This window comes from Panthera onca, chromosome C1 (assembly GCF_046562875.1).
Source record: "Panthera onca isolate mPanOnc1 chromosome C1, mPanOnc1 haplotype 2, whole genome shotgun sequence".
Taxonomy (NCBI): Eukaryota; Metazoa; Chordata; class Mammalia; order Carnivora; family Felidae; genus Panthera; species Panthera onca.
The window spans coordinates 125,135,093-125,159,661 of NC_138346.1; the positions used below are offsets into that span (position 1 = coordinate 125,135,093).

The 24,569-nt window shown below is 38.1% G+C and overlaps 1 protein-coding gene across 7 annotated transcripts in view; it reads right to left on the reverse strand.

The window, feature by feature from the left end:
- The window catches only part of LRIG2 (leucine rich repeats and immunoglobulin like domains 2), a 164,329-nt gene that overhangs the window by 24,112 nt on the left and 115,648 nt on the right, over positions 1-24,569 (reverse strand). For all 7 annotated transcript variants that reach the window (XM_078451543.2, XM_078451544.2, XM_078451545.2 and 4 more), the window contains 8 exons: positions 7,511-7,576; positions 5,872-5,946; positions 5,565-5,699; positions 4,919-5,062; positions 4,658-4,801; positions 3,779-3,922; positions 3,430-3,573; positions 1,112-1,192 (listed from right to left, as the gene is read on the reverse strand). In XM_078451543.2, coding sequence (XP_078307669.1) covers positions 1,112-1,192; positions 3,430-3,573; positions 3,779-3,922; positions 4,658-4,801; positions 4,919-5,062; positions 5,565-5,699; positions 5,872-5,946; positions 7,511-7,576 — 933 coding nt within the window. The remainder of the gene's footprint in view (positions 1-1,111; positions 1,193-3,429; positions 3,574-3,778; positions 3,923-4,657; positions 4,802-4,918; positions 5,063-5,564; positions 5,700-5,871; positions 5,947-7,510; positions 7,577-24,569) is intronic.

Consider the following 24,569-nt stretch of genomic DNA (forward strand, 5'->3'; position numbering starts at 1 on the left):
CATGAAGCAAAATTTAATTCATTAAAGCAAACATTTACCTATAAAAAGTGAAAATAAGTTTAACATACATTTTTAAGAAAATTGTAAACCTATATTACCAACCAATGCAAAACACAGAATGAAGGCTTCTATTAATAGGTTGGAACTCAACGAGGTGCCTGTGAACAGCCATCTGGACCACTGATGGGCTGCTAGGTTTCATATAATAAACTGGATTATAGTCCCAGTTTCTCCCTTCTTAGCAAAAGATCAGGTCAAAGAAATTCAGACAAGTGTAAAGCCTTGAAGAAATTCTCAGGAGAGAAGATCTAAAATCTTGAATTCTCTTGAGAGAATTCCTCTCTCGCTAGATAAATTACCCATAAATCTCTTACGATTAAGAATATAGGGGTGCCTGGGTGGCTCAGTTGGTGAAGCATCCGACTTGTGCTCAGGTCATGATCTTACGGTTCATGAGTTCAAGCCCCACATCAGGCTCACGGCTGTCAGTGCAGAGCCTACTTCAGATCCTCTGTCTCCCCCCTCTCTGCCTCTTCCTCCTGTCTCTCTCCCTCTCTCAAAAATAAATAAATATTTAAAAAAATAAAAGAAGAAGAAGAATACTGGTTCAACTCTGGAAGAACAATTCTAGTTCCATGAATAACTTCTCTTTGAGTGCCCATAAGAAAGCTCTTTCAGTAGAAAGTGTCCCACCAAGGAGCACCTGGGTGGCTCAATCAGTTGAGTGTCCGACTCTTGATTTTGGCCCAGGTCAAGATCTCACAGTTCATGGGTTTGAGCTCTGCACTGGGCTCTGGGCTGACAGTGTGGGAGCCTGCCTGGGATCCTCTCTCCCTCTCTCTCTCTGCCCCCTCCTCCAGCTCATGCATGCACATGCATGCTCTCGCTAAAATAAATAAACTTAAAAAAAAAAGCGTCTTGCCACTAAATAAATAAATAAAATTTAAAACCACTGATAAACAAAAAACTTGATAAACAACAGTTTCTTCCTTTAGTGGATGAGTCAAAAGGCTGACTTTCCAGACACAGCAAAAAGACAATCCAATCACATATACAACTGCTTCTTAAAAACACACCTTTGTAAACATACATAAATAGTATAAATACATACAATTTAGTGAGACTTGTGAGTCCTGCAAATGCTTCACTAGCATCTTCTATGGCCCATGAAATTTCATTGTTTCTTAAGTTTCTACAAAAATGTTAGGGAAAGACAGATTAGGTTAGTTAACATGACCATTATAGCACCGGGCATCATCCTGGCATGGCGATGCTAATTTTCATCCTTATTTTAACAGTTATTTACGACAAAGACTTGACTACAGTTTTTAAAGAATGTCTGCAATAAGCAAGCAAGAACTGATTCTCATAAGCAAAGAATTAAGCTGGCCTTGATAAATAAATTAAGCAACCTGGTAAGAGTATTAATCTTCCCAGCTAACAGCCCCTGATTGTGTTAGCATATGTAAAATTATAGTCCGGGTCCTGCAAAAAGCAGGAGGATTTCAAGATGCAGGGGATATGCCTTACAAATGTGATTTTAGACTAATGGGATTTCTGGGTGACCCAATCCTTCCCGCAGGCCCTTAAACCTAAAATGGCTGACAAAGAATTATGTCAGTAGAGAGCTTCATAGCTTGACAGCAATTAAACATGCCCTGTGGGAAGCGACACTGATACACCCATGCGCTAGAGTGATCGCTGTTATTTTTAAAAGGAAAAGTATGGATCTTTTAAAATCCACTGTTGCGTCCTCAGAGGAAATGCAATTGTACTACACGATGCCCCGCTGGAAGAAGTACCAGTTATAGATAATCGCTTTTGCTTCCTTAAGTCATCTCATAATAAACACAAAGCTCTTTTCTTAATGAGACATTTAAAGTTGTGTGAGTAACAGGAGACAGGAGATTACGCTTCCTATTTAGCTATATCTTTACTTAAAGTGAAAGCTAACGGGTTCATTTCATTTTACTAAGCGATAAACACTGAAACAACTGACGACTCAACTCTTCAAGACTTTCCTCCATAGCACAGCATAAATACAACTCACTGGCCAAAATCAGTAAGTACTCCAGCAGGAGTATTGATCTAAAGCCAAAATTTCTCAGATCTTATTCTAATTCTGCCTTAACCGTCTCTGTGGCATTAGACAATCATTTACTTCTGCAATTATTTTCCTAAACTTTAATATTAAAAGTAATAATCTGTGGTACTGAAAGAACCTGACTGCCAGTCTTTGAAATGCCAAAAGGCTGCAGCTGCATCTAAGTTCCTGGGTTTAAGCTGGTCTAGGTTCACCTCTAATAATGTAAAAAAAAAATTCCAATAAACTTGTGCAGGTATATACACACCTTCACAAAACTATCATGCTAACTTTCTCGCTGATGGCTAGGTCTCCAATTTGGGAGCCTGCCTCTTTTCTGAGACCATTTATCAACCCTGAATATGATGACCAAAAAGTCCCCTATTCAGGAACTTTACAATCTACAAATTCTACTAATTAGCCTTTTTCTCTTATTCTGCTCTGTTTGAAATCACTGTATTTCGTTAAAATACCTCTTCTTTCAATTACATTTCATGACAGAGTAAAACATCCAACTTACAGAAACCCAGAATTTTAGAGTGGAAATTGCCTATAGCAACCACTTACTCCTATGCCCCTCCTCCACTGGAGGAAGACAAAAAGAAAATGACACTCATAGAAGGTTAAGTGATTTTGTTTTTCAGGCAGTATGGTAAAAAGCCAGTGTCAAACAGACCTGACTCATTGACAAGCTGTGTGACTTTCCCCTGAACGCACCTGATTCTGTCTGGTCTCTGAAACTAAGCAGGGTCAGGCCTGCTTAGTACTTGGATGAAAGACCACTTGGGAACACAAGTTGTATAACTTTAAGCAAATCATTTTAACCTCTCTGAACCTCAGCCTCCTAATATGGAAAAGAGCAATAATATCCTGTTATTCTGAAAGCACCTAGCACACATGAGCTCATTGATAAATTTCAGGTTTTTTGTCCAAAGTCATGCAGGAAATTAGCAGCACTGAACAGGGTTCCTGCCATAGCTGTTCCCACTACACAGCCTGCATCCTTCTGAACGAGTAGCAGTTTTGAAAGTAGTTCAAGGTCGGAGGAACAAGAAAATGTGCATTCTTGACTAGCAACCGTGTTTTATTCCATGGTAACTGAAACAAGAGATGCTCCGTTGTTCAGTTGATTAAATTCGAAATTAAAGTACAAACTGAACTGGCTAGAGACAAGTAAGATTTATGTGTGAGGACAGAGACAAATAAGACTGTCTTGCTCCTAAGTCTAAGATAGAAGAACTGCAAAATGTTAACATAAACATAAATGTGCAGCTTATGATTAGTTATTTTAATTTGCTTTACTGTTTTATAAAAATTAGCAAAAAAGAAAAGACAGATGTACTTACAGTGTCTGAAGATTGGAAAGAAACCTAAATACACCATCAGCAATGTGAGTGACTCTGTTGTCCCCTAAATTCAGTTTCTCCAGTAAGCTCAGACCCACAAAGGCAGATTCATCCAGGCGGGTCAACTGGTTATAGGACAAATCACTAAAAACCAGAAACATGGAAGGTAAGGAATTCATTGTATTTTAATTCAATTTTCCTATTCTCATTCTATTTACATGATAAATTTAGAGCTTTCAACAAACTTCTAATAAAGCAGGATGTTCCATCTCATTATTGGCCATGGGAGTGACTTATCCCAACCTACTCTAGTCTCACAGCCTCCAGCCAAATGCCATCCAGCACTCACAGTTCAGACAGTCTTTGGCAGAACTCCCATGCGTCAGGGCTGATTCTCTCAACAGCATTCTGGCTCACATAGAGCTGTTGTAACATTCGCAAGCCATACAACCACCCCTTGTTCACTTCTGTAAGGTTATTATGCTCTAGTTCTCTGCAGAATTAGAGAAAGAAAGGAGAAAATATGGTTCAGAACAAGACACTGCAATGAGAAGATTCCAAAACTCTTCAAGAGGTCCTGCTCCGTGAGGCCTCTATTTTTGCTAAACCCAAGTAAGCCAACCAATTCTACTTGGTAAATATTTAGATTTTACTTAAGATTTATCGCTAGGAGGTAGTAAGACTGTCTAAAATACCAAATCTATAAAATCAACCCACTAAGGGGTTTGATATACCTGTTTGAGGTAAATTCTGGTAATTTTCATTGGCCCCAACATTAAGAAAATAAAAACTTGTTAGACAAAATGCTTGTAAGAATGACGAAAAAAATACCAGTTCTATATAACAAAGCTTAAAGGGGGCGCCCGAGTGGCTCAGTCAGTTAAGCATCTGACTTTGGCTCAGGTCATGATCCCACCCTTTGTGGGTTCGAGCCCTGCGCCGGGCTCTGTGCTGACAGCTCGGAGCCTGGAGCCTGCTTCAGATTCTGTGTCTCCCTCTCTCTCTGTCCCTCCCCTGCTTGGACTCTCTCTGTCTCCCAAAAATAAATACTAAAAACAACAACAACGAAGCTTAAAGAGCTCTGTGTATACTTACTTCACATCAGAGAAGCGAGAAAGAACTAATGTACCTGGGTGTAATTAAAGCAACGATCTTAGCCATTGGGCACTGACAAGTCCCAGTCAGACTCCTTTCCTAACAAGATTCTATTCCAGTTCACAGTACTTACAATTCTTCCATGTTATCCAAGCCAAAAAAAGCTCCATCCTTAAGTTTGCTAATACCATTCCGCTGCATCTTCAAAGACCTTAAGGAGTCAAGCCCTTGGAATGTCAGACCTTCTATCACCTTAATCTTGTTTCTTTTAAGTTCCCTTTAATAAAAATTGTGTAACAGTCAGACCTTTGGTTTGCTGATTTGCTCTAATAATAATTAAAATAATTTAAAAGAAAAGACAACCTTCTTAAAACCCATCTGTTTAGTTACTCACAAGAACTGGAGGTGAGGTAGCTTGAAGATCTTGGGTGGAATCATGCTGATTCTGTTCCTGTTTAACTTTACCACTAGTAAGGAACTAGATAAATTATCAAAGCAACCAGCCTCCAAGATGGTTATCCTATTATTACTCAAATTCCTAAAATAAACAAAAGAACAAAAAAATTTAGTGCAATGGAACATTCTACCACCTGACAGCTACCTGAAGTCTATGACTGACACCCAGCTCTACCACTTAGCAACTATACACAACTTTACAAATCATTTAACTGCTTTGTTTATGCAAGTGCAAAATAAGAATACCAACTTCATTTAGGTTCAAATGGTATGTATGAATACGCTTTGTAAAGTGTAAAACACTATCGCACACGTTAATTATCATTGTATAGGATAAACCGCTATTTAACAAACCACTGCTATTTACCTTTTATAAAACTGTTTAGTAAAACACAATCCAGAATTAAATCTCAAAAATTAACCTGCATACTTAATATTTCCTGATAAGAGAAATAACAACAACCTCAAAAAACTGCCCCTAGGTTTGTTTCACATAAGCATATCAAAATCACAATAAATAACAGACATCTCTGGGAAGATAACTATCAATACATAAACATGCACTTTAAAATAAATCTACTTACAGGTATTTAAGCTGCATTCGAGGAAATGAAGATGTCTTGATTTCTGATATTATATTTGAACTGAGATCTAAATTCTCGAGAGCAGGGTAAAACTGAAACGCCTCTGCATTTATTTCTGGGATTAAATTATGGATTCTATTAAAAAAAAAAAAAGAAAAAAAAAAAAAAGACTGTAATGAAGCGACTGACAGAGACCTACCCCAGACCACAAGGATGTTAAATAATCAGGATCGACAAAAAAGCTACCTAAAACAAACATTCTAAAACTGTTCTATTCATAATTTAAAAGATCTGAAATCTTACTTACAATGAGAGTTGAGTAATATTAGAGGTTGGTTCTCCAAAATATGGGATTTCTGTTAGCTCATTATAATTCATTTTCCTAGGCAAGGGGGAAAAACAGATTTAAAAGTTTAGAGAGGGAAATGTTGCCTCTTGAGTTCTGGTTTCTGGCTAATAATTATTCTTCAGGATAGGTGCCAAATTTAAAAAGGCCTATGACTCAGAATGAGATAGATTAAATGCATTATGCTGAGAAACTAAAGATTTTAATAAGAAATGCTTTTTCATGGTGTAGATCTATGATTGATACCAATATTTTGCACATGAAGTATTTTTAATCCCAGCAACATCCTTGAATTACATTTCTGACAGCTAATTTCAGTCTTCCTTAAAGAAGAAATAACTAAACCATCCATATCTTTTTATACATTTATAAGATAAAAGCTTTAATTAAGTAAATTTTTAAAATACACACACACGTTTCTTGATATTACTCACAGTTAGAGAGGGTTGCTTGGGACCATGGATGAATCTGCCCACTGAGATATGGACCCTATCATTCATTAATTTTACAGATGACGTGACATGTCACGATCTGATCCTAGCAGCTCTTTAAACATATGGTCTCCCATGTTTTAGTACACATCTAATATAATCACGTTACATTAATCTGGTTTTCAGTCACTGAACAACCTCAATAATCTAGAATACAAAGAAACCAGAAGTAAAAGGCCTCCAAGAAACAAGGTGAAGTTACAAAGTCCATGTAATAAAGCTCATGCATTTCCCATTGACGCGTTTTCAGGACTTTCTTCAGGGCCTATTCTTTCAGCTCATAAGCTTGTCAACTGTTTATTCAGTGCACAGCAGATCAGAACCAGTGAACAGGGCGGGGAAGCAGAGAATGCAAGGACAATGACAGCATGAACAAGTTATCCCAGTCAGAAACAAATTAAACTGATAATATCATTTTAGAAAATTCCCTCCAAAAAATACATAATAATACATTTCAATATTAAAGGAAAAACTTCAGTGAAGTAGAAAATGAAACTATCATTAAGAGACTCTTGGATACTGAGGAACAAACTGAGGGTGGATGTGGGTGGGAGAGAGGGGAAAGTGGGTGATGGGCATTGAGGAGGGCACCTGTTGGGATGAGCAATGGATGTTGTATGGAAACCAATCTGTCAATAAATTATATTTTAAAAAAAGAAAATGAAACTATATTAACCACCACATTACAGACAACAAAAAAAAATACTGTATTTCACGTAAATCTACTTTAGACATGATGCCTCCATCTTGGACAAGTCAAGACATAAAAAAGTTTACACAATAGAGCATTTCACTGGCTCAAACTGGCAAAAAAACAAGCAAAACATATTTACTCTGAAGAGGGGAAAAAAATCTTATTTTTGGTCCCAAGAAAGTAGATAGAATAATATTTCTACACAGTTTGCAACTAATCACCAACCTCTGGCACGATGTCCAGAGTCAGAAATAGTAGCAAAGCCAAAGACAACAGTTTAGGTTTTTAAACAACGTCTTTTAAATTTTTTCCCTCAATTTTTTGATAGCATTTCTGGATTGAACATCCTCAAATGCATAATTCACCATCAAATTTAAGAGTTTAATAAATATTTAAACAAATAAAAATAACTTACACTTCTTGTAATGTTTGAGACTCCAAGCTGATGTTCCAGTTAGACAACCGATTATGACTCAAATCCCTAATGGAGGACAAAAGATCATTCTTAGTTTAGTGTTGGAAAACAGACTTCAAGGGGCGGGGACTAAAACAATCCAAAAGCCCTATCAAATGTGAATTTTAATACGCAAAAAAAGAAAAAATGGTTCTAAGGGATGAATAAATATCTAGATTTCAAAACAGCTATTTTACATTTCACTTTTATGAGCTTTTTATTTATTTTATTTTTTAAAGTTTATTTAGAGAGACAGAGTATGAATGGGAGAGGGGCAGAAAGAGACACACACACACACACACACACACACACACACACACACACAGAATCTGAAGCAGGCTCCAGCCTCTGAGCTGTCAGCACAGAGCCTGACATGGGGCTCGAACTCATGAACCGTGAGATCATGACCTGAGCCAAAGCTGGATGCCCAACTGTCATTTTTATGAGTTTTTTAATAAGTAACTAGGGAATACATTCACATGGTTCAATAATCAAAAAGTATAAAAGGAAATACAGTAAGTCTCCCACCCTGTCATCAGCCATACAATTTTCCTCCCCAACAGCAACAAATGAAAATATACCATTTCTTGTGCAGCCTGTCAAATATTCTATGCACGTACTAGCAAAATTTTATAAAACTGGTGGAATAATTTACACAGTAATGTGCCCTTACTTTTTTCACATAACAATGTATCTTGTAGACAGATCATTCCACAGCAGTATTATAGAGTCCCTTCATCCCTTTTAGTGATTATCTTCTACTTTCTTATAATGGACTATACTTTATATATTTTTGAAAGAAAAAATATACTTTCTTTAAAGTAACATAATATGAATATATAATTTGCATAATAAATATTATAATATGTAATAATATACTACATTATACTTTAGGTGTAAATAAAAGAAGATTGACTTTACAAACAAGATAGTGAGCTTCTATATGAGAACTGAGGTTGGTCATATCCTTGATAGAGATACGGTCTTCCTAAAAAAAGCAATCTAACTTCAGGGAATAAAAATTCATCTCTAAATTATGTTGATGACGATGACTGTTAGTGGTGGCAGTGGCTAACATTTATTAAGTGGTAGGCACTCTCCTATGTATTTTATACATATTAACTGCCTAAAAATCCACACAACAACCTTATGAGGCAAATCCTTTTACAATTCTCACTTGCCCTAGACAGAAACAGGCAGATAAATAATTTGTCAATCCAAGGTCATACAACTAATCAGTGAGGAAGCCATAAACTTGAGATTCCATCTCACTTCTAGCACGTGGTTTGTTAGATATAGCGGAGATTTCGCTGAAATTAGTCAGGAGTCTAAATATTTAAATAGGCTTTAAAAATTCACCTTGATGCTTCCTGGCATCTTTACAGGGCTGAAGTGGAATCCAGCCCACTCAAGCTGTCTGCCCAAGAGATGTATTATACATTACAATATGGCTAGCAATAGGGACACACTAGAGAAACATTACAGATCACTTTATCTCACTGTGCCACCACAGGGAGTTGACAGATGCATGCAGGTTTGAATGATGTCTCTATCACAGCAGAACAATTGGTTCACAGCTAGATCCGTGTCTGTCCATATGTAAAATTTCAGCCACTTTCACTTAGCTTAATTCACACATAACATAACTAAGCCTAGATGAAGCCATCACTTTTCCACAACAGTTCTAAAACCTTTATTCCAAGGTAACTGGCTGGCATCAGATATCAGCTCAAGGACACTCATGACTAGAGGTGTGTGCTGGGAAACGTGAGAGAAAAATAGGAATTTGCTCCACATAAAAACCTTGTATTTGGATACTTTCATCCAATTCACACTTGCGACTGAACAACAAACACTGAATTTTACACAAAAGATATTTACTGTGGCATTTCAACTAAAGAAGAAATTCAGCTCTTCTAATTTAAGTTAGATAGTCCACTTTCTGCTTCAACATGGTTGGTCTGGCAAGTAGAGAGCGAGTACCATCTGTGTAGCAGGCTAGCACAGTGTGATTTAGTTCCATATCTCATGCTTGCTGAAATTTAATTTTTTCCCTTTCATAGATTAAGAGCTTTCATTTTATTTTTTTTTTTAATGTTTATTCATTTTTGACAGAGAGAGAGGCAGAGAATGAGCAGGGGAGAGGCAGAGAGAGAGGGAGACACAGAATCCAAAGCAGGCTCCAGGCTCCAAGATGTCAGCACAGAGCCTGACACGGGGCTTTAACTCACAGACCGCGAGATCACGACCTGAGCTGAGGTCGGACGCTCAACCGACTGAGCCACCCAAGTGCCCCAAGAGCTTTCATTTTTTTTTTTTTTTTTAAATTTTTTTTTTTCAACGTTTTTTATTTATTTTTGGGACAGAGAGAGACAGAGCATGAACGGGGAAGGGGCAGAGAGAGAGGGAGACACAGAATCGGAAACAGGCTCCAGGCTCCGAGCCATCAGCCCAGAGCCCGACGCGGGGCTCGAACTCACGGACCGCGAGTCGTGGCTGAAGTCGGACGCTTAACCGACTGAGCCACCCAGGCGCCCCAGGAGCTTTCATTTTAACTATACCCGTGCTTCCAAGGCCTTCCCAAACCCTAATCTCTCTGGCAATGTAACTCTTGACTGTATTCATCTCCTGCAGTTCTCTCATGGAAGTCAATGACAACCAGATAATCGCTTTTAAAGGAAACCATAATTTAAAAAATCTAAAGCAATCGAGTTAACCCAACTTACAGATGGCATAAACTATTTTGTATTAAGTATCAGTGAAAACTGTCCAGTGTCTCTAATGGGGGAAAGATTAATTTTCTCTATCTCTTTGAAGAACTTCTAAAGGCTTTTAAATTTTTTTTTAATGTTTTATTTGTTTTTGAGAGAGAGAGCGAGCACGAGACAGGGAGGGGCAGAGAGAAAGGGAGACACAGAATTCAAAGCAGTCTTTAGGCTCCGAGCTGCCAGCACAGAGCCTGATGCGGGGCTCAAACCCACCAACCGTGAGATCATGATCTGAGCCAAAGTCGATCAGTCAACCGACTGGGCCACCCAGGTGCCCCAACCTCTAAAGGCTTTTTGATAGAATCCAAAGGATACCTGAAATACTCTGGAGCCTCCCTAGAGGACAATGCTATCTTAAGAATATACACCTCAGATGCCACAAGTGCACTGGCATGGCGCTCGCTAGGGGTGTCGCCTTGCAGAACAGATTGCCTGGGCCCGCAAAAGGATTAATATGCCTTTCTTTGGCTAGAGATTTACAACACTGGCCCTCAATGGAGGAAAAGAAAAAAGAAACAGCTAATTCAAAACCCAAACTCCTATTTTATGGATGTCTGAGCCATGTTCAGACCGTGGTTCTTTGTGTAGGCTGTTCAACTGTGTTGTGCCAGCCAACAGGAGGAAAGGCCAGACTCACAGAAGGGTGTTCATTTAGAAGAAAGCAACACTAATGATCCACAAAACCTCCGGAACTTGTGTTATATCGCCAAAAGCCTAATCAGTTCAGTATTTCCAGTTAATCTACCAAAATAGTGTTTTAATTCTGTGAGATATACACTAGTGATATCCTATTTTGGTGTCAGTTTTTCAATAAAGTTTTGATTATGGATAAAAAAAAGAATATATGCCTCAGAGGTCAGAACCCCATAATGAGGCTCTGTGGACCCCTTCTGTGACAAATCCACATTAGGTGGAAGTTTAAAAACACTAACAGTGAACTACAATACACTCCTAAAATAGTGCTAGCATTGAAAACAACTACAGTAGTTCCCCCAACCCCCTTATCCACGGTGTGGCTTTCTGTGACTTCAGGTGTTCACAGTCACCCAGGATCTGGAAGCAGATGATCCTAACACTATGCTGCAAATGCCTGCATCGTTCACCTCACTTCATTTCATCATGCAGGCATTTTATCATCCCACAGCATCATAAGAAGGGTGAGTACAGCACAGTGTTTTGAGAGAGACTGCATTCATTTAACTCTTATTATAGTATATTGTTATAACTGTTTTGTTATTATTGCTGTTAATGCCTTACTGTGCCTAATTTATAAATTTTACCATAGGTGTGTATGTGTAAGAAAAAACATGGTAATATATATAGGGTTCAGTGCTATCCATGGTTTCAGGCAACCACTGAGGGTCTTGGAATGTATCTCCCATGAATAAGGGGGGAGGGGGACTACTATAGTGTGAATCAGTATAACTTTAAGTTATCAAAATACCAGCTGTCTGACTAGAATTATATGGATTGATCTGCTCATCAGGTACCATGTGCCAGGCACTGTGCTAAATGCTAGGGTTACAAGCTGTCAACTTTAGCAACCTTTTTGTCTTTTTTGAAAGCAACATTGATAGTACTCAGGTGCAGTCACTGGAGAACTAAAGATAGATTCAACATCAACTTAACCCTTCCCCCTCTTCCCTGGAAATGGGCAAATTCTTTTATACCTAAATTTCACTCTGGAATTTAATCATGACATGTGAATATGGGAATGCATAGACACATGCTTTCCATAACCATGCCTTTCCTATTTCTTTTTGTAAAGTACTCCAGGGGCGCTTGGGTGGTTCAGGTGGTTATGTGTCCAACTTCAGCTCAGGTCATGATCTCACGGTTCATGGGTTCGAGCCCCAGGTCGGGCTCTGTGCTGACAGCTCAGAGCCTGGACCCTGCTTCGGATTCTGTGTCTCCCTCTCTCTCTCTGCCCTCCCCCACTCAAGCTCTGTCTCTGTCTCAAAAATAAATGCTTTTTAAAAATTAAAAAAAATAATAAAGTACTCCAAAACAGCTGAAGACTAAAATTGAAAGACTTCTATTATCAGATATAAAACTCCTAGATTATGAATTTGAATGATTTTTTAAAGTTTCTCATCATCATTCCCAGTGGCCAATCATTAATTCCATTTAGTCTGGATAATAAGCTAATGCTAGTGTTAGGCTTTTTTTTTTTTAAAGTGGTAGTCCTGAAATGAAGAAGTATCTTTCAAAAATTTTCACTTTGAATATCCCTAAGATGAACCTGAAGTAATCTAATGCTTGATAAATATAACCTAAAGAGTCTAGCTTTGTAATAGCCAATTATCTTTCCTTTATTTTTAAACAACACCACTAATATCTGAATATTTATGGATATGATGTTTGGAGAGTAAAGGTCTCACAGAAGGCCTTATCTCAATGTTGTCAACTCAGCTCCCACTCATGCCAATTTACAGGGATGTAGCTGTAATAAGTGATGAATTATTAAAGTTCTTGATATCATGTGGAGCCAGAGGTGCCATTAATGTAGTCGTTTAGTACCATCAGGGTGTAAATAATTTATAGAATGTACAGAGCAATCACAATGCTCTGAGGAGGAAATTAAGGTCTGCAAGGCAATTGCAAAAAAATCCTGCAGCATCAGAGATGCACAGGTTCTCTTCTGCCCCAGTCACATGTGTACACTTCTGAGTCATCATCAATCTTTTTTGTTTTTGAGAATCTGCAGCACTAATAGACTATGCTGTGAACTTCAGCAACAACAATGCTTTAAAAGTGAAAAGGGCCCTTCACTGAAATTAAAAGGATACATCATATCCACTAGTTTGGGTATGACAATGCTACACGGATTTTATCCAGCAAAATTTGCCCTTTTGTGAATGGAAATCACTGTCTTGTTAATTAAAGTATATCTAGCATAATTTATTTTTAAAAATAATATTCAGGATTGACATTACAATCAATCACCATACTGGTTTTAAACAAGTTGATGGCCTTGAGTACTCCTGGAGTATACGAAAGACAAGGATTCCAAAACAACTCTTAAAATTCTGTCTGCTTGTAGGTTTTTCTTCTACTACTACCAGCGTTACACCAAAAGCTATTCCTTCTTGGAACTGTCGGCTTTCTTGTCTGTAACGGTGCTACCTGTGGTTTTTCTAATTCATTGCTTCTAACCAACTGTCATAGGTAGGAAACCCCAATGCATGTTAGAACTATCTGAAATGGGAGTAAATGAGATCTGAGTGAGAGTCTGAGCAGCTCCGTTTATGAAGAAATGCTTCCTGGAAGCATTTTGGTTTTTTGGTTGAACCAGAGATGGCTAGAGATGTTGGGTAAATTATCTTTAGCATAAATGAGATTTTATTATAGCATGAAGCATAATGCAATTCCAAATTAAATAGTCTATCCTTCACTTACATCACTTATTCGTAATATAATGTATATGAATCCAAAAAGTTGGAGGTGGTAAGAAGATGGCAGCATTCATTTCAAGAATCAGAGGCATGTTTTGTTTTCTTCCATTATCTTTTGCTGGATTCTTAATGACTGAAAATGTCGCTTCACTGGAAGGAATACAATTTTAGTATATGTGCTACCGAAGCAAGCACCCATTGGAAGGAATACAACAAAAAACCAGGAAATATGAATTCTACAGTTACACTTAGGAATAGAGTTTCCATGTGCCCAGTTCTGGGCCCCTGGGCAAGGCATTCAACCTGTCTAATCTTCAGTCTCTTCTACATTTAACTGTACCAAACTCACCCAACTGCTCAGATTTAAAAAAAAAATTATATATATAAAATGCTTAGAAGACAAATGAGCATGTATATAGTAAGCTACTACTGGATGGTCCAGCATTATCACTTTTTCTGAGTATTTATGTATTTTATACACAGATATAATCCACTTCCCAAGCCAATTAATTAATTGGAACTACTCCCCTACATTAACTTAAAAGTAGTAAACTAAATATTGCTTATGAGCTCCAATTTTAAACTTTTTTTTAAATGTTTATTTTTGAGAGAGAGAGAGAGCATGAGCAGGGGAGGGGCAGAGAGAGAGGGAGACACAGATTCCAAAGCAGGTTCCAGGATCTGAGCTGTCAGCATAGAGCCTGATGTGGGGTTTGAACTCAGGAACCGTGAGATCATGACCTGAGCCAAAGTCGGACACTGAACCACCCAGGCACCTAACTCAAATTTTATGAGAAAGATTCCAATAACAAGGCAGTCCACCAAAGGTTTGGTCAAGTTATTGAAATACATACCTATATCACAAGATTTGATGTTTTAGAATAACCCAGTGATCTTTGGATCTATTCTATATATAGACACATAATTATGAAGAGATATCTACCAGGAACTTATTAGAAAAGCAAAATCATAAAATAAAAAGAAACCTAAATATTTATCAAAATGGGATCACTAAAATAACTTATGAAAGTTCCATACAACAGATATTTCTGCAGCAATAACACATTTATTTATGCATGGTACACTATATGGCTTCCTTCATGTGTGTGCATACATATGTGCACACATTTAAAAAAAAAAAGAAAAAAGATATATATATGCGTAGAACTTTGAGAAGTATACCCAAGAAACAGTTGACAGTGGGTTTTCCTTAGGTGGGACAAAGGAACTGTTATTTTTCCACTTTATATGCTTTAACAGTTTACTATGGGAAAATATTGTCTAAAATTAAACTCACAAAATCTATCTTCAACCGCGGTGCCTGGGTGGCTCAGTCAGTTAAGTGTACGACTTCGGCTCAGGTCATGATCTCACAGTTGAGTTTGAGCCCCAAGTCAAGCTCTGTGCTAACAGTGTGGAGCCTTAAACCCGCTTATTCTGTGTCTCCCTCTCTCTCTGCCCCTCTCCCACGTGCTCTCTCTCTCTCTCAAAAATAAAATAAAAACATTAATAATTTTTTTTTAAAAAAATCTATCTTCAACCAAGAATGTAACTAGGAAAGATTTTAATTGTTACTCTTCTAAGAAATTAGAATTCTTCCTACAGAATGTTTTTCAGAATAACACCCTAAATTGACCAAATTAGGCTAATTACAAACTGGACAAAAGGAAAAAAAAAAACAAAAACTAGATGTTTTCTTTTTTTTTTTTTTTTAATTTTTTTTTTTTTTTAACATTTATTCATTTTTGAGACAGAGAGAGACAGAGCATGAACAGGGGAGGGGCAGAGAGAGAGGGAGACACAGAATCTGAAACAGGCTCCAGGCTCTGAGCTGTCAGCACAGAGCCCGACGCAGGGCTCGAACTCACGGACCGCGAGATCGTGACCTGAGCCGAAGTCGGCCGCCTAACCGACTGAGCCACCCAGGCGCCCCTAAAACTAGATGTTTTCTTGTATTCCTAATCAGTAATATACCTCAGAAAGATAGTGGAAAATGCAAACATACTAGACTTAGTTTTTGGACTGATTTATGAAACACTAAACTCCACTGCAGAACCCAGTGAGCAGGTAAAATTTAAGCAAGCAGCACAAAACCATTGCATACTAATAAAATAATAATTCAGCAATTGAAGAACAAATGCTGTTGCTTAGACATGAAAATATATAGAAAGCTATGCATTTTCCATCATCATTAGTAAGCATTTTCTGGGTATCAACTGGGTTCACATCTTTATATCAGATTATTTATGCATTATTGGTGTTATAAAGATTTTTAGGAGTGAATGGATATTAAAACAAGTTATCTTATCATTTACATCATTGATAGAAAAGGAAGGTCTAACCAAAGCCAAGCATTGGCTGGGTTTTTCATTATTAATGTAATCCATCATTCCTTAACATCCACCTAGCTTAACCTGGCACAAAGTCTAGTATCTCCTCAAATAAGCATATCGACGCTCTGGGTTGGTTATGCTTTTCTTGCAGCAACCTGACAAGATTTTGATTATATAAGCAAGACATAATAGTGATTTTGCAAACAGATGTGTGAAAAATAAAAATGTAAGAGAAACCCAAAGCTAAGAAGTATTGTTACACATTTATTTATGCCACACTTCACTGATGTTGCACTATTTATGATTTAACTTTAAAACTGCTAATCACCATTAGTTATTCTGATAGTTATTTCTACAGTTGTTTGTTAAAATGACATAAGTTCTTTCTGGGGGAAAAACTGGGGAAGGACAAGGAAAGGAGAAAGGTAAAAAAAAAAAAAAAAAAAAAAAAAAGCACGCACTTTAAAAAAAAAAAAAAAGGCTTATAGCAAGGTAAAACTTGTATTAACTATTCTGCTCCTCTGGTTTTTGTCCCAAACATAAAATTAAAAATTTAGGTGGGATCTAGTTACTTAAATTGATTTTTTATTTGCATGAGCTGAACATCTTAACATTTTTGATGACTGGAAAATTACAGAATAAACCAGGTAAGTCACTTACTTTGGCAAGGAAAAGAAAATAGTGCATAAGAATGCTGCATAAGATTCCAGATTTTTTAAAAAATATTTTTGTTACACTTTTAATAGGATGTGTTTTCTCTGCTAAATGCCAGTTTTCCATTAGTATTTAAGGACCTTTAAAACATAAAATGTACCATAAAAAATGTCATGGACCAAAGATGAGGGAAATGTATTTTCTAGCATCAGGATTCTTTGAATATCCATGTGCAGACTATATATGTTGTGTATTAAGAAAAGCAAAATATTTTTAATATATTAAAACATAAGCAGGACAATATTCCCTATTAAAATGTAAGTGTCCTCCAAAGCATAAAGGACTTCTAAAGAATTAAGCACAGATCTCAATTAACATTCAATAAGCAACAACTGCCCATGGTTCAGTACTTCTCTACCACTGCTGCAGCATCATCAGAGAAGACCCTAACATACTGATGCTAGGGTCTCACCCCAGACCAATCAAATCAGAATCACTGGGGTGTGGGGCTCAAGTAACAGTATTTTGTAAAAGCTCTCCAAGTGACAGTCAGCCCTGAGAATGATTGCACTCATCCAGAAATCTAATACACCAAAATCTGTGGCCAGAGGATGCTCTGTTTTGAGATTCTTTCAATTCTTTCCCTTTTCTTGAGCCTATAATAAACCTGTCAACAAAGATTTGACACCCACCATTTGCCAGGCAACACGCTAAGCAAACATGAACAAAACAGACATTTTGGGAGTTTATATGATCCCTCTTGGAGTTTACAGGATCACCTTGAAGTCTCACTGACACCCAGATGCCACTAAATTGTATTTACTATCAAGATGAAATTCCTATAAAATAAATTCCTATTTGTAACACAGGAAGGAAGGATAAAAGGGGTAAAGGAAGTTATGGATGCTTTTATTTCTATTTAATACATTTGTTTTGCTTTTTTTTTTTAAATTGAAATCCAAGTTAGTTAACATATAGTGTAATAACAATTTCAGGAATAGAACTTAGTGATTCATGACTTAACACATCACCCAGAGCTAATCCCAACAAGCGTACTCCTTAATGCCCCTAGCCCATTTAACCCATCCCCCCCACCCAACACGCCACCAGCAACCCTCAGGTTGTTCTCCATATTTAAGAGTCTCTTATGGTTTGTCTCCCTCTTGTTTTTATCTTATTTTTGCTTCCCTTCCCTATGTTCATCTATTTTGTTTCTTAAATTCCACATATGAGTGAAGTCATATTAGTCTTTCTCTGACTTATTTTGCTTGGCATAATACCCTCTAGTTCCAACCACATTGTTGCAAATCGCAAGTATTCATTCTTTTTGATTGCCAAGTAATATTCCAATGTGTGTGTGTAGACACGCGCGCGCACGCACACACACACACACACACACACACACACACACACACATCACATCTTCTTCATCCAGTCATCAGTCGATGGACATTTGGGCTCTTTTTATACTTTGGCTATTGTCGACAGCACTGCTATAAACATTGGGGTGCATATGTCCCTTCAAATCAGCATTTTTGTATCCTTTGGACAAATACCCAGTAGTGCAATTTCTGGGTTGTAGGGTAGTTCTATTTTTAACTTTTTGAGGAACCTCCATACTGTTTTCCAAAGTGGCTGCAGTGTTTTCCAGTTTACATCCCCATCAGCAGTGCCAAAGAGATCCTCTTTCTCTGCATCCTTACCATTATCTGTTGTTGCCTGAGTTGTTAATGTTAGCCATTCTGACAAGTGTGAGGTGGTATCTCATTGTGGTTTTGATTTGTATTTCCCTGATGATGAGTGATGTGGAGCTTCTTTTCATGTGTGTGTTAGCCATCTGGATGTCTTCTTTGGAAAAGTGTCTATTCATGTCTTTCACCCATTTCCTCACTGGATTATTTGTTTTTTGAGTGTTTAGTTTGATAAGGTCTTTACAGATTTTGGATACTAGCCCTTTTCTTGATATGTCACTTGCAAATAACTTCTCCTATCCCATTGGTTGCGTTTTAGTTTTGCTGACTGTTTCCCTCTCTGTGCAGAAGATTTTACCTCAATCCCAATAGTTCATTTTTGCTTTTGTTTCTCTTGCCTCCAGAGACATGTCAAGTAAGAAATTGCTGCAGCTGAGGTCAAAGAGGTTGTTGCCTGCTTTCTCCTTAAGGATTTTGATGGCTTCCTGTCTTACATTTAGGTCTTTCATCCATTGAGTTTACTTTTGTGTATGGTGTAAGAGAGTGGTCCAGGTTCATTCTTCTGTATGTCGCTGTCCAGTTTTCTCAGCACCATTTGAAGAGACTCTTTTTTCCTGGATATTCTTTCCTGCTTTGTCAAAGATTAGTTGGCTATACATTTGTGGGTCTATTTCTGAGTTCTCTATTCTGTTCCATTGACATAAGTGTCTGTTTTTGTGCCAGTACCACACTGTTTTGATGATTACGGCTTTGTAATACAGCCTGACGTCTGGAATTGTAATGCCTCCAGGTTTTCTTTTTCAGGATTGCTTTGGCTATTTTGGGTCTTTTCTGGTCCCATACAAATTTTATAATTGTTTGTTCTAGCTCTGTGAAGAATGCTGGTGTTATTTTCATAGGGACTGCACATTTGTTTTGCTTTTTAAAAAATGAGTATATATGCCCTTTTATAATTTATGTATGCTTTTAAAAAATTTTTTATTTTGAGAGAGCGAGAAAGAAAGCGAGAACGTGCGTGAACAGGGGAGAAGGGCCAGGGGGAGGGGGCAGAGGAAGAGAGGCTCCATGCTCAGCACTGAGCCTGATGCGGGGCTCAATCCCATGATCCTGAACTGAGATCATGGCCTGAGCCGAAATCAAGAATCAGACACTCAACTGAATGAGCGACCCAGACGCCCCTATGTAAGCTTTTTAAAATAAGATTTTTTTTTTTCAAGATTTTACTTTTAGGTAATCTCTACACCCAACATGGGGCTCAAACTTACAACCCTAAGATCAAGAGTCACAAGCTCCACCAACTGAGCCAGCCAGGTACCCCAAATAAGATTTTAAATTTATTCACTTATTTGGAGAGAGCACACACGCATGAGCACAAGCAGGAGAGACAGAGAGAGAGAGAAAGAGAGAGAATCCCAAGCAGGTTTTGCACCATCAGGGCAGAGCCCAAACTCAATGCTGGGCTCAAACTCATGAATCGTGAGATGATGTCCTGAGCCAAAACCAAGAGCCAGATGTTCAACAGACTAAGCCATCCAGGTGCCCCACCCCCACCCAAACCAGGATTTTCAAAATCAATTTGTAGTTACATGCAGCAAGAAATATTAGTTAATTCTTGGATAATCCTTGGCTACATAATTTCACTGGGGAGGACTGGGATTTGGGCTTGGGTATGAGAGCCCATAGCAAAGCTAATGACCCTAGGTTTCTTTCCTTTTTGCAGTAAAGAAGTAAATCCCTTAACTATTGTTTCCATGCCCAGCAAGATCTTATCTGAAAGGGCAAAGGTTGAAGGTAAAAATCCTTAGGGGTTTACTAAGCACACTATCACTCTTCTTTCCAAGTGGTTCTGACATCTAAAATTAAGTGCCACTCAGGGCAAGGCAAGCACTGGAGGCAAAGTTAATTAAGAGAAACAAACAGACTGCACAAAGAAAACTAATTAAAGCAATACCACTTTCCCCCTACCAAGTTATCAAAAACAAAACTTTTAATAATAATCAATGCTAGATAAAGTGTGTTAAGACAGGCACTTTCAGGGGGACCTGGGCGGCTCAGTCGGTTAAGTGTCCGACTTCGGCTCAGGTCGTGATCTCGTGGTTTGTGAGTTTGAGTCCTGCATCGGGCTCTGTGCTGACAGCACAGAGCCTGGAGCCTGCTTTGGATTCTGTGTCTCCCCCTCTCTCTGCCCCTCCCATGCTCATGCTTGCTCTGTGTCTGTCTCTAAATAATAAATGTTAAAAAAAAAAAAAAAAAAAGACAGGCACTTTCATAGTGCCAAAACAAGTTTAAATTATGCTGGGCTCAATGTAAAATATCAAGATAATTCAGGGTAGACCTGTGTTAACAACCAGTCCTAAATGATCTGTATCAGATATATATTAGTTCAGACATAAGGTTCTCTCATTGTAGGCTTTCTCACTTGGGTATCTTATGAACTAATAAAAATGCCTTGAAGATCGCAAAAGATTTCATGGGATCACATCTGTTTGCCACTTCCCCAGACAGACCAAGATAAAAATGAAATATGTTAAATCTTTAATACAATGAAAGAAAAGCATATTGTATAAGCTTTGAAATGATTTCTGGAAGTCAAACAATTCATTATAACAGTAGTATGCAAGCCAAGGACAATATATACTTGATTCTGGAAACACTATAGTAGTATATTCCCATCCCCCCAAAACGTACTTTAGGAATTTTCCAGCAGGTCTGTTTCTTTTGAAGAATAAAACTGGTGTTTCTCCTAGCGCCTAGAAAGACAGGGCATGTGAAAGACAAAATGCCTTTTGAAGTACCCCAACTCTAGAAACAGATGGCTGCTGTACAGGTAGGAATGAGGTTGTACAGGCTATTAAAAACTCCTCAAACCACAGCTGTAAACCATGACACTCTATGTGCTACTGATTATTCATTAATATTTAGTAAATATCTAATAGATGCTACAAAGTCCTATAAAAACAAAAATTATTTGTGCATGGAAAAACGTTTTTCTGAATTTTAGTACACTTACACAAAACACCTCAGACAGAGTAGGATGGGAGCCACAGTCAGTAGTAACTTAATGTGCCTATATTTAGAATTTTTCTCTTTTGGTAAAAAAAAAAAAAAAAAAAAAAAGAAAAGAAAAGAAAGAAAGAAAAAAAAAGATGATGTTAAAATACAAATAATTAGCTAATACCCTGATTCATTCACAATGTTTCCTATAGAAAATGAGATGCCTTAAAAAGAAATCATCTAATAAGATATATAAAAGACTAGAGAAGCAAATGAGTAGACTGCTTTGAATTTATCCTGATCTACCTCCTCAGAGGGCAAAATCACACACTTTAATTCAATTACTTACTACATTCCTTCAACAAATGTTTTTGAGTACCTACTACTGCTGATCACTGTTCATCTACAGCAACGAACAAAAATCCACACCCTCATAATATTTACAATCTACTGAAAAGAAGACAAAGTAAAATATGTAGCATGTCAGAAGATGATGCCTGCTAAAGGCAAAAAGAGGGCCAAGGGAGTTGGGGCTGTCTCTGGGAGAGGAGAGATAACCTGAAGGTCCTGAGATTGTGGAGACTGGTGTAAACAAGAATCAAGGGCATAATGAGACTGGTGGTGATGGTCTCCTGGCAGACACTAGTTGTGGTGAGAATGTGACAGATAAGGGGAATGATGGGGTAGGGAATCTTTCCAGTTCTTTACTCCGAAGTGTAGACTTGGAACAGAGTGATATTATCCACAGCAAAAAGAGTTTCCTCTGATTTCTGACCTACGGAAGCCTAGAGGCCAAGAGAAGGAAGTTCTATCTGGGTTTGATCAGAGCAAACCAGGCTTCTTAAACCACTGCAGGCGGGGCGCCTGGGTGCCTCGGTCAGGCATCCCATTTCGGCTCAGGTTGTGATCTCAAGCCCCATGAGCTGTCAGCACAGAGCCTGGAGCCTACTTTGGATTCTCCCCCACTTACATTCTGTCTCTCTCCCAAAAATAAATAAACATTAAAAAAAAAAAATTAAACCACTGCAAGCTCAGTTTCATGACCGCTGTGTAAGAAGTATGGTGAGGGGCGCCTGGGTGGCTCAGTCAGTTGAGAGTCTGACTTTGGCTCAGGCCATGATCTCACAGTATGGGGTTGGAGCCCCGCATCAGTCTCTGTGCTGACAGCTCAGAGCCTGCAGCCTGCTTCAGATTCTGTGTCTCCCTATCTCTGCCCCTCCCCTGCTTGCTTGCTTGTTCACTCTCTCTCTCTCTCTCTCTCTCTCTCTCTCTCAGAAATAAACATTAAAAAATTAAGAAAAAAATAGTATGGTGAAAAGTATCATGGACACAACAAAATGGATGGAGGAAGTGGAAAATAATGGATGATTGTAATAAATGAGGCAAATGAAGGACCTCAGAAGAAAGGAAATCACATCTGTACTTTTTAAAAGGACTCATTTTCAGTTCACCACCTTGTGGTTTAAAGCAATTAAAGTTCTTTTCACATTTCAGCTAGATTATACAACCAAAGAGTATCAAGTTACGTCAAAGTTATGGTCCTGCCTCTCATAGTTTTCTTCATAACATACAATGAAAGGCTGATAGTTCATTTTCAGAAAACATATGTACATCTGAAATGAGCTTAAGAGGCCCTCAAATCAACTCCCCTAACATATCACTTTCTAAAACCTAAAAATGTTTTCCAAAGAGTATCTTAATCCTTACCAGTATCACTATAAATGCAGAACAGAAGCATATTACAGATTACCTGCCCCTTTAGAAAGGAAGTATGAAGTACAGACAAAGCTATGCAGTTTTTCCTTGACATCACACAAGTTACTGATAGTGAGCTCAGGACCTTTGAAGGGATAAAGGATGGCTCCACCTGTTAACTAACAGTGAAAACATTTTGCCAATGTCACTTAACAGCAAGACACTGACCTTTGTGTAAATTTGGACTTCCTAGAATTATTCTACATAAGTTAATGTCCTCTTTGTATGCTAAAGAACTCATCAATTCACAACTATTCTCAAAGAACAAATGCAAACAAATTTTTTTTTTTTAACATTTATTTTTGAGAGAGAGAGAGAGAGAGAGAGCACTGACACCAGTGCAACTGGGGGGGGGGGGGTCGGGGGGGGGGAACAGAGGATTTGAAGCTGGATCTGCACTGACAGCAGTGAGCCCAATGTAGGGCTCGACTCGCGAACTGAGATCACGACCTGAGCTGAAGTCGGATGCTCAACCAACTGAGCCACCCAGGCGCCCCACACACAAATCTTAAAGTTGCTATAATGAGAACAGAAGAGACAAGAAAGAAACTATAATTAACTAAATACGTATGAAAACTCATTAATCTAATACAGCAGTGATTCCCTAATTCCCTAATACACGATAAAAGTTTTTACCAGTCCACAGTGAAATGAAAACTGTAAGGACAAGGTTACAAGTTTTCCATAAAGCTAAATATATTTAATGTACAGACTTGTCCTTATTTCTAAAATTATGTGATCCCTAATTTTGGGGGGCTGTCATGAAATGACCATGACAACAAATAACTGGAGGAAAGGAGGATTTTTTTTTGTACTTTGTTGTTTTTTGGGTTTTTTTTGTTTTTTTGTTTTTTTTGAGACTGTGCACCCACGAGCAGGGGAAGGGCAGAGGGGGAGGTCAAGGGCGAAGGGTGAGGGGCAAGGGACAGGGAGAGGGAATCTTTAATCAGGCTTCACGCCCAGTACAGAGCCCAATGCGGAGCTTGATCTCACAACTGTGAGATCATGACCTGAGCCGAAATCAAGAGTCAGATGCTCAGCTGACTGAGCCACCCAGGCACCCACAGGAAAGGGGTTCTAATGGTGTCACTTGGCAAAACAGAAGTTGACTAATACATCTGGTCCTCCAGTGTGTGTGTGTGTGTGTGTGTGTGTGTGTGTGTGTGTGTGTGTGTGTGTGTAAAATCGGAACAATGTAATACAGAGCTGAGCACCCATGGACAATCCAGTCAAATTTTATATTAACCAAATAAAATTTGAAAGAGTTTTTTTTTTTAAGAGTTTCTGATATAGAGAAGCATAAAGACAGTATCTAAATAGGTTTCTGTCTCAGAAAAACTCCATTCCTTTCTATCTTTGTCACACACACAATACTCCTGACACCAGATGTAGGATTTTTTTCCCCACACCAACCAATTTTCCAACACCAA